Genomic DNA, 11,062 nt, shown 5'->3' on the forward strand with positions numbered 1-11,062 from the left:
TTTGTAGTTTACAACTTCAGCTTTTAAAAGTGTTTGTAGTTTACAGTTCTATTAAATATTTATACCATTGTAATGAATATTTGTAGTTTACAACTTCAGCTTTTAAAAGTGTTTTTAGTTTACAGTTCTGTCTTTTAGGTGTTTCAAGCATTTTTCACAATGACTTTTCTATTTTTAATCTTTTATCCTTTAGTTTGAACCTGTTCCTGGTTCCCTCTGAGGGTCCCCGAACCACAGGTTGAGAATCTCAGATCCAGAAACAGGAAAAAATAAAACAGTTTTCAGTCTAAATACGATCCAGTGAAGGACAGAGCGGAGCTGCAGACTAAATACGACACATTTATGGTGTTTTTCTGACTTCATCGCTGCATTAAGGACAAAATAAAAAACACTGTAAATGAGCAGAAACGCACATGAGGAGCATTCAGATAAATAAAAAATACAAATAACATGAAGGAAAAAGAATAAACACCTCATTTTCATGTGTGATGATATTTTAGCACCTCGGTGATTTTTACAGCATCATTTCTCTGTTTTCTTATTTCAGTTCACTTATTTTATCTCTCCTGTTATGTCATTTGGTGTTTTATGAGCGACATCAGAATTATTTTGGGTTAATAAAAGTTTTATCTTATCAACACTCTAAACAGTTTTAAAATTACATAATCTTGTTATGAAATCACAGATTGTTGAGACGTTACAAAAACATACGTTATTTTTCTGTATTTTATACATAAACTCTATTATTTATTTATTTATTTTAAACAGAAGAAAGTTGATGTTTATGGTAAAATTTTGCCTTCTTTTTTTGTGCATTAATTTCTGTTTGAGCCAGCTGCTCACCTGCAGCTACAAACACCTGATTACGTCATCAGCTCAGGTAAACAGACAAACAGGTAAAAAGGTTAACATGTAAACAGGTCAACAGATAAACAGGTAAACAGATAAACAGGTGAACGGGGTCTCCACCTGATGATGCTGATGCTGAACTCCTCCTCCGTCACGCTCTTCCAGGCTCCGTGCAGGAACTCCCGGCACCACCGGAACGCCCTCCGCCGGGTGTCCGGGTCGGGCTGCTCGAGCCGCAGCGGCTCCTTGGTGTCCTGCTGGGCGTCGGGCTGCACCTGCAGCGCGTTCTGGGTCACCAGCAGGCCGAGCGACAGGGAGGGCGACGAGGACACGCCGTTGATGAACTTCGTCTTCATGGTTCCGGCGGACGGGAGGCAGGGGGGACAGAACCGGAGAGAGAACGACGCAGCGACAAAAAAAAACACCTCAGCGGGACGTTAATCTGACAGGACCGACCGTTAGCAGCCGTTAGTAACCGTTAGTAACCGTTAGCGGAGCAGCAGCAGCAGCAACGGGGACCTTTAAGGACCGTTATTACCGGAGCAGCAGCAGTAGGGACCGTTAGTAACCGTTAACGGAGATGCGGCAGCAGCAGCAGCAGACGGGACCGTTATGGACCGTTATGGACCGTTATCACCGGAGCAGCAGCAGCGTGGACCGTTAGGCGCCGTTATGAGCCGTCGTTACCGGAGCAGCGGGAATGAATCAAACCGGAGAGACGCTCAGACTTTCAAGGAAAGGGGCGGGGCCATGGTGGGAGGAGTCGCACGACACGCCCGCCCCCGTCCTTCTCTCTGATTGGCCGCCGGGGGACACAGCCCCGCAGGACCACAACAAACCCCGCGGTGCATTCAGGGACCGTCGGACCAACACTGGAGCCCTGATGTCATCGGTTCATTCCAATGGAAAAACACTGAGAGATGCTCAGTGAAAAAAGACCTTTAAAGAGGTTCAAGTGCTAAAGAGAGACAAAATCCATCACAAAGACCCACAGTGGACCGAAAGTCACTCAACACAACCTCACAAATGCATGAAATGACCACAGAAATGCACAAAATGACCTTTAAAAGACACAGAATGGAACAAAAACACACTTAAAAGGCCACAAGAGGCACAACTCATACAGGAGGAGACATAAACATGCTCAAAATGACCATTAAATACCACAAAATGACCACAAAGACACACAGAGCTACCAGGAGTGGACCTCAAGTAACCACAGAGACTCAAAACAACCACACAAACGCACAAAAACGACCACAAACAGACACAAAACTACCAGAAGGAGACAAAATAACCACCACAAGGGTGAACAAAACCACAAAAATGCACAAGATGACCATCAAAAGACACAGAATGATCACAAAAACACACTTAAAAGGCCACAAGAGGCACAAAATATACAGGAGGAGACAAAAAGCTGCTCAAATCAACCACACAAATGCACAAAGACACAAGGACACACAACTACCAGAAAGCAACAAAATAACTAAAGAAAGATGAAAAAAAACAAAACAAAACAAAAACAAAAACACAAAAATAGACTTGAAATAAGCAGAAAAAGCCTCAAAACTATCAGGAAAAATGCACAAAACTGCAACTAAGAGACATTAAACAGCTTTAAATGGACTCAAATGACCACAAGGAGACAAAAACTACCAGAAAGTGGCAAAAAAAATCCACAGACTCAGAACTAGAATAAAAAAAAACACAAAAATACCACAGAAAGCTCACATATCAGCCACATGGAGCCTCATCGCTACCACACGTAGAGAATCAAAATGACCACAGAGGGACCAACAGGAGTTTCTAACCTGCAGCAGCATCATCTTTAACATTTTTTATATGTTTTTTTATGGGCCACATCTTTTCTGGCACATTCCCTTCAAGCGTGTTTGCCTGCAGTCCCTGAACGCACCTCGAACATCTGCGTCATGTCTGTGTGCTGTTTAGTCACGTAGCCAAAAACAAAAAGGTTTGTTCTGCTAAAAATGTGCCTCAGTGGGTAAATCTGGGTGTTAAACCTTCAGTCCTGCAGCTGCACGAACAGAAACCTGAAACCAAACCGCATTAAGAAATAAAACACGACATGAAACATTCAGAGAATCTGTTGGTGGACGAACTGCATCCTGCAGCTTGTGGCTTTAAAATAAAGGACGAGTTCTGATGTTATTCTGCAAAACCTCGACTCGTGAGCTGCCAGCAGACATTAAAGAATCTGTCATTAATAATTCAAGTCATGTTTCCACTGAGCTTCAGGATTTAATGCAGTCAAACCCTGTTTTTTAATTAACTGGTGTTGCTGTTTTTTTTTTAACAAATATGATTTATTCTGCAGAATATGTACATTTTAATAGTTAAACTTACAACCTCCAGAATCTCTTTTGGGTCATGAATATTTTTTAAATAATTAATTCGATTGTTATTAATATTTTTTATTATTTCAATGATTTATTTTAAAGTTTCATTTCTTGTCTTCTGGCTTCTTATTCTGAATGTTGCTCTAAACATGTGTTTCGTCCTCAGTAGATCCTGAATAAAGTCCCAGAGATGGAAAAACTGAAGGTGTTTGTTTCATTGTCGCTGCATGATTCAGGTAAAACCACAAGACATCTGGTAAACGAAGAGGTTTTATTGCAATAAAATCAGGCTGCAGTGTGAGAAGAGGAGCTAAAACTGCATCGTCACAGTTTAATACGTGTGTAGCGACACCTGCTGGAGAGAAACGATCCTGAACTCGCAAAAAAGAACCAATAGATTTAAACAGACAATGTCTTTGAAAGAAATCACTGTCTGGACACTAGTTGGGTGGATTTTATCAAAATTAATTGCAAAAAAATACAAAAATTACAAAGTTAAACTGTCTTCACGACTAATGTCCCCAAAATGAGCTAAAATAGTTTTGAAATTCTGAATCTCTTAATTAAGAATTCACATTATTTAAGTGGATTCAGGAAAACATCTTTTAGTGCTATGAAATGTTGTTGGTTTTTTTGTTGTTGTTGTTTTTTAAAAAATATTCTTTTGTATTACTACGTCTGTTTATCAGTCCAGGTCTAGTTTATGTCACTGTTGTTCTAAACATGACTTTAGTCCAAAGTATTGACTGAACAAAGAGGAAAAATATATATACTGGCTAAATTAAATATAGTTATTTGACTTAATCTGTGTCTGGGTTTAGATAAAATTTGACTTTATCATGTAAATATATAAAAAAAAAGGAGGTTTAATTGCATAAATAAACAGCATTCTTTAAATTAATTTATTTTAACAGCAGTTTAAGGAGCAGGTCAGGTGACATAAATCTGATTTTTGTCAACAGGCAATGCCAAAAAAATTAAATAAAAGTCTTTAAAACAATGAAAACACTCGCTGCTCAGACCGGTGTCAACTAGATGTACATATTAATATTTTACATAGAAATACATCCAGATGATTCAATTGCTCCACTAGGAGGCGCTTCTTCTTCTCACCGAAATGCGCTTTAAATCTGAAAATACTCCGTTAAAATACCGTTTATCAGCTTCATCTCTTTCTTTGTAGGTGTTCAATAATTCACAAGTTGTCATTCGTTCATAAAAACCGTTGCAGCGTTTGTTTTTCTTCCCTTTTTAGTTCCTTTTCCGCGAAGCTCCGCTCGGCGGTGCAACGCCGGAGTTTAAAACGTGCAGCCCGGACGCATGTTGATGACGCCATCGGCAGCGAGCCACAACAAAAACAACAACAGCTGTTAGCATCCAGCTAGCCGGCCCGTTTCCTCGGTTCTCTTCTGTTTCTTTTACCTTTTGAAGTCTGTTTTTTGTTTTTCCAGACCCTGAAAGTTTCGGGCATGAAGCTGCTTTTGTGAAATCCTGAACTTTGCGCTGCGTTAGTTTAAACTCCTCTGCTAGCTGCTAGCTGTTAGCCGGTTTAGCTGCAGACTGACGGCAGGAAGAAGCCCGACATCAAAGGTAAAGGCTCCACTTTTGTGTAAATAATGACGCAAAAAACCACAAAACCCGCAGTGTCGCGTCAATGTGCACACGTTTAAAGTCTGCGCATGTTTGTTTCTGGAACTTTGACCAATGAACTGAAGGAAACTGAGGCAGAATAACGGAGCTTCATTAACAAACTGTAACTCAACTCCTGCATGTGAACGTCACGCTGCGGTGGTTTGACTAAAGTCACACCAACACTGGAGGGAATTGTCTTGCTGTTCATTTAAAACTACTGGAGCACGTTTACATCCAGGAATTTAAAGGGAAAAAAGCACAAAGTGGCAACAAAGGGACATAAAGTGATCAAAAATACACCAAAAGTAGCTTCAAGGAGAATCAAAACTACCAGACAGAGACACAAAACACCCACAAAGACACACAAACATAATCACATCCGTCACAAACAGACTCAAAATGAACCCAGAAACACAGACACAAAACCACCTCAATAGGATTCAAAATATCACGAAACAATCAGAACAATGAACTCACAGACGTCTGTAGATGTGAGCTGTTATTCTGACAGAAACATGATCGAGTGTGTTTTAATACAGTCGTAATTCACTGCCATTAAATTACAACTTCTAATGTTACGCAAACACTCGATGATATGGGACACAAAGAGACAAAATCGGATGCAAAACAAAATGAAACAAGTCGCAAAATCACCTCAGAGAGACAAATTTGCAGCAACGAGATGCAAAGAGATCAAATTGTGTCACAAAATGGGGGAAAAAAAACAAGAAGGAAACAAAATGACAATAAAAAAAAAGCAAAACTACCAAAACGGAAGGAAAAAAAACACAAAGTGACCACAAACGCAGTCAAATCGACCAGAAACAGACTTGAAATGACCACGAAAACCTTAAAACTGCTGATAAAAGACGCGATCGACCACAAAAAACAAAGAGAAAGGCACTCAGAACGATCAAACTGATGCTAAAACCGCAGCAAAATGAACACAAAGACTCCAGGACGGAGCTTCATGTGTCGCTGAATAACTCATTAAACTCCTGATGAATCGCGTGAACATCAGGCTGCAGTCGTGTGTTTTCATGTCAAACTACAACTTCTGTGTGTTTCTGATTCAAATTTTTGTTAGAAATTGTCCATATTTCCAGGCCTCCACCTGTTTTGATCCTTTCCGTCTCTGGTTTTCTGTTTATTTCTTAATAATAAAGTCACCACAGAGACTCTGAACCTTCCTAAGCATACATTTGTTTAACAGTAGAGCTGCAGCTGATGTTTACTGTCGTCGTTGACTCATTTGTCCTTTTATTTTCTTTATGAATCAAATGTTTGGTCTTAAAATGTCAGAAAACGGTGAAAAATGTGAACCAGAGTTTCCTCAAATGTCTCGTTTTGTCCAAAGATGTTCAATTCAGTGTCACAAAGGAGGAAAGAAACCAGAAAATAGAATCACATTTAGGGAGCTGAAATCACAGAATTAAGAGGTTTTTTTTATTTTAAAAATTATCAAAATAATCATGTTAATATTTTTCAACTACTCGATGAAAAAAGACAAAATATTTTCCAGTTTCAGCGTCTCAGAGAGAAGAGCTGCTGCTTGTCTTTGTAGACTGAATATTTGGACTTTCGTTGGATCAAAACTAAACACATGAAGGCATTTTGGTTGTTTTATCGAGTTATTGATTTTAAAAAATGACTAAAAGAATCGTTTAAAGAGTCTCGTTTTGTTCACAAGCCGAAGATAAAATAGAGCCAGGAGATGTATTTATATTTAAGACGCTACCATCAGAGAATTTAGAGTTAATATTCTTCAGCTACTTGGAAGAAAACACAAAATATTTGCTGCTTTTCTTTTGGTAAACTGAATATTTGGGTTGTTTGGGACTTTTGTTGGATCAAAACTAAACACATGAAGGTGTTTTGGTCGTTTTATTGAGTTATTGATTGAAAAAAATAACGAAAAGAATTGTTCAGAGGTGGCTCAGTGGTTAGCACCGTAGCCTCACAGCTAGAAGGTCGCCGGTTCGTGTCCCGGTGAGGACACCCGGGATCTTCCTGCGTGGAGTCTCCATGTTCTCCCCGTGCAGCGTGGGTTCTCTCCGGGTTCTCCGGCTTCCTCCCACAGTCCAGAAACATGTTGAGGTTAATTGGTGATTGTAAATTGTCCGTAGGTGTGAATGTGAGTGTGCTTGGTTGTCTGTCTCTAAGTGTAGCCCTGTGATAGACTGGTTACCTGTCCAGGTGAACCTGCCTTCACCCTGAGTCCCCCACGATCTAGTGAGGATTAAGGTGTAGAGATGATGGATTGTTGTTGTTTCGATCTAGTGAGGATTAAGGTGTAGAGATGATGGATTGTTGTTGTTTTGTCTTTAGAAGCTCCGATCAGAGTCTTTTCATTAAGCAGTGACTCAAACTGCGACGGGTTTCTGTAGCTCATCGACGGTTTTATGTCGTTTCAGAGATGCTCACGCCTCCGTCCGACTATGACTCCTTCCGCCGGAGATTCTGACCTCCGATGACCTCCAGCGTCGCCTCCTGCTCCGTCGTCATGTCTCCACGGAAACGGCCGCTGGTGCCGGTCAGCAGCCGGCGGAAAGCGGCGGACGACTTCTTCCCGTTCGACCTGCTGCCGGTGGAGTGCCGGCTGCACGTGCTGTCCTTCCTCAACGAGGTGGACAAGTGCAGCTGCGCCCTGGTCTGCCTGAGCTGGAGCTGCCTGGTCCGGTCCTGGAAGCTGTGGCGGGTCGCCGACTACTCCCGCCGCGGCGTCTTCCACCTGGGCCAGGAGGGGCTGCTGGTGTCCAACCGCGAGTTCGAGCGCTGGAAGTCGTGGGTGCACCACTACACCCACCACCTGATCTCGCGGCGGGCCAGCCTGCTGACGCTGAAGGCCAGCTTCGACCTGGGCGACCGCTGCAACCGCTGGGCCGAGCTGCTGCGCCACCTGCTGGACAACGTGCACTGCAGGGACCTCAGCCACCTGGACCTGAACTGGACCTTCACGCTGCTGGAGCCGCTCGACCTGCGGGTCCACTCCAGCTCCAGCTCCCACCAGGACAGCATCACCAAGATGGACCAGGTAATGGTTCTGGTTCTGGATCCGCTTCTAGCCGAAGCCCCAAATGTTCAGATTAGACTGAAGTACGACAAAGAAAAGCAGCAGAGCTTCTCTTCTGAGGCCTTAAAACCAAAAATAGTTGTTCACTTGATTAACAGTTAGGTTGATAATCTTTTTTTTTAAATAAAAAGTCTCTGTCTGACTATTTTCGGGTTTCTTTCCTCCACTGTGAAACTAAACTGAAAATCTTTGGACAAAAACAAGAACTTTGTCGACGTTTTCCTCCATTTTCTGACCAAACAACTAATTGATTAATAAGCGATTTTTCAATTACATTAAATTAATCACAGACTTCAAACAAAAACAACAGCAGACACAAACGATAAAGATCTGACACAAAACATTTTTAAAAATCTCACAAAAATAAGAAAAAATAGAAACAAAACAAGAAAAATTCGACTCAAAATGAGAAAAATCAAAAACAAGATGAGAAAAACGCAACACAAACTTATAAAGACAAGTACAGAACATGAAAAATGTTGAAACAAAACTGCTGGAAGATAAAACAGAATCTTGAGAGATGCGTCGGTTTCATGTAGGTGAGGCGTGTCAGGAAACACGACGCTGAGCTGCATCATGGGAAATGTAGGAACCAGCTGAGCCAGTTTCAGCTTTAGTCCTTCATTAAGTGTTCGTTTGGTTCTTGTGCTGCGTTTCAGTGCAGCTCTGTTTATATCTGGATCAGCACCAGGTCCAAACCCTTCAGGTGGGCTCCTCCTGCTAACCCGCCTCCTGTCTCGGTGGTTCTGCAGGTGACCAGCTTCCAGGAGCTGCTCGGGAAGCTGACCCAGAGCTGCCCCCGGATCTCCAAGATGCGCCTCCACTTCGACTGGTCCGACCTGTCGGTGTCGCTGCTCTCCCAGTTCCAGCAGCTGCGGGTTCTGGAGCTCAAGTACTTCTGGGTGTTCAAGGGCGTCGGGCCGGCCACGCTGCAGACGCTGACGTCGGCGCTGCCCAACCTGCGCTCCCTGACGCTGCACGTCCTGGTGCCGCTGCGCAACCTGGGCATCTCCTACACGCTGGAGTCGCCGTCGCTGGAGTTCCTGGACGTGTCGCCGAGCCGCGGCCTGGTCTTCTCCCGCCTCCAGCTGCCGGCGCTGCGGGAGCTCCGGGCCAAGAAGATCGTCCGCGGCATCACGCTGGACCGGCGGACCCGGCTGCGGATCCAGAGCCGCTGGCCCTGCCTGTACCACGTCCTCCGGGAGGGGACGCCCCGGCTGCAGGCGCTGAACAACGAGAGGCTGCTGCCCACCTGGAGGGAGGAGGTGTACGGGGAGCTGACCTCCATCCTGGACCAGTCCTGCTACTGCGTGCAGCACCTGGACAGCTGGCTCTGGTAGACTCACGGCGCCCCTCATTTCAAACCGACCGGATCGGAGACTCGGAGCGGCCGTTGGAGTCGGAAACGTTCCACGTGTTGACGACGACGTCTTCAGTTTCTCCATGTACGGCGCTCCGACTCCACGGTTCTGTCCTGGATTCACTTCCACAGAAACAAACAGAACAGGTCCGACTCCTGATGACGTGGAAAAGTTCCTCAAAGTCGACTCGCTGAGCTCCGAATCCAGAGTAAAGGCAAAATATTATCAAGAAAAAAGTCACAATGTTCAAATGATTTTAATGGATTCAGCACAAAAACAAAACTGGTTTAATTATTTGGTGAATCGTTTCTGTTCACTCACATTAACATCTTCAAATATCTCAACTAAAGTCTGGAAAGTAGCTTTAGTAATTTTTTTTTTTATATAAATATCAAAACTTTTAAGAATATTTTTAATATCACAGTTTTTTTCTCTAAACATTTCAACATACTTCTTGAACTATCACCGTTTTTAATTCTTAAAAATCTGTAACTGCTTCAGATATTTCAGCTTTATACCTGAAACTCTTGTGTCTGCTCTCTCAGCAGATTTAATGGTATTTTTCTCATAAAGTTTCTTGAAATTAGTTTTTTTTAATTCTAAAAATTTTGCCGCTCAGTTTCCAAAAAATTTACGATTTAGATTTTTTTTTAGATTCTAAAATGTTTTGACTGAATTCTCAGAATATTACGACTTAAATTCTTTAAATATTGTAAAATATTTCTTCGTAAATTCCAGCTTGTTTTAATGCTAAAAATGCTAAAAATACTGCAACATATGAATGATTAATTATTACAACTTAATTCTCTGAATACTTTCCTCTCGACATATTCCAGCTTATGTCTCGTGTTATTATTTATTCTAAAAATGTAGTCGCTAAAAATACAACAAAACATTTCCCATGTTTTATAGTTTATATTAGAAAATATTGTGACGGCATTTTGAGAATATTACAGTCGAGTGTGTTTACAGCTTCTTTTTAGTTTTTAAAATATCGTGACTCAAAACACTACAACTTAATTCCCCAAATATTACTCAAAAAATTGCAAAATATTTCTGAAATTTTACCCTTTTTTTGTTATAAAAATATTGTACCTGCATTCACAAAATATTACAATTCATTATTCTTATTCTTTTTATTATTATTATTATTCTTATCTAAATATTGCTATCTTATCATTTTTTAAAACTTGACTTTTTTCTTAAATATAACGACTAAATCATAAAAATATTGCGACATATTTCCTTTTTTTTTAATTATACAAATATTTTGGCTGTAATCTCAGATTTTTGCAGCTTCATTTCCCAAACTTTACATTTTATTTAATTTTTTAAAAATTGCATCTCTCCTCTCAGAATGTTTTCACTTTAATCATGAAATATTTTGCCTTTATTCTCGGCGTCAGAGTCGACATGTAACCTGAGCTGTTCGTAGCCGTTTCCTCGATCGATCGATCGATCGGAGACGGTCGACTGTTTCTAATCGCGTGTTGATTGTAAATATGAACAGAATCATACAATCACAGTTCAGGACCAAAAGCAGCTGAACTGAAGCTGGACTTTGTGACTCTGATTCGGATCATTCCAGAGCTGGACCACCTTTTGTTTGTTTGTTTGTTTGTTTGTTTGATCTCGAGTGCTGCCTTGAGGCGGATTTCCTGTCCATGTTTGTGTTTGTTCTGAAGCTGACCAGGTTTTTTTAAAGGAAGTCCAGGAACTCTTTGCACATATCTGAAGGTCGTCTGAGACTCGACCACATTCCAGCTGTTTCTCTAAACTTTTATTTC

The 11,062-nt window shown here is 41.6% G+C and overlaps 2 protein-coding genes across 2 annotated transcripts in view; one reads left to right on the top strand and one right to left on the bottom strand.

The window, feature by feature from the left end:
- Positions 1 to 1,568, bottom strand: part of chka (choline kinase alpha) — a 36,431-nt gene extending 34,863 nt beyond the window's left edge. Inside the window, 1 exon segment of the mRNA XM_008280234.1 lies at positions 970 to 1,568. Coding sequence (XP_008278456.1) covers positions 970 to 1,205 — 236 coding nt within the window. The 5' untranslated portion in view covers positions 1,206 to 1,568.
- A 3,002-nt stretch (positions 1,569 to 4,570) lies between these two features.
- Positions 4,571 to 10,377, top strand: LOC103356166 (uncharacterized). Its single transcript, XM_008280235.1, has 3 exons — positions 4,571 to 4,799; positions 7,256 to 7,875; positions 8,667 to 10,377. Exons 2-3 carry the CDS (start codon positions 7,312 to 7,314, stop codon positions 9,252 to 9,254), a joined length of 1,152 nt encoding a protein of 383 aa, XP_008278457.1. The 5' UTR covers positions 4,571 to 4,799; positions 7,256 to 7,311; the 3' UTR covers positions 9,255 to 10,377.
- Positions 10,378 to 11,062: the final 685 nt, after the last annotated feature.

Source organism: Stegastes partitus, unplaced genomic scaffold (assembly GCF_000690725.1).
Source record: "Stegastes partitus isolate 25-593 unplaced genomic scaffold, Stegastes_partitus-1.0.2 Scaffold188, whole genome shotgun sequence".
In the NCBI taxonomy this organism is placed as follows: Eukaryota; Metazoa; Chordata; class Actinopteri; family Pomacentridae; genus Stegastes; species Stegastes partitus.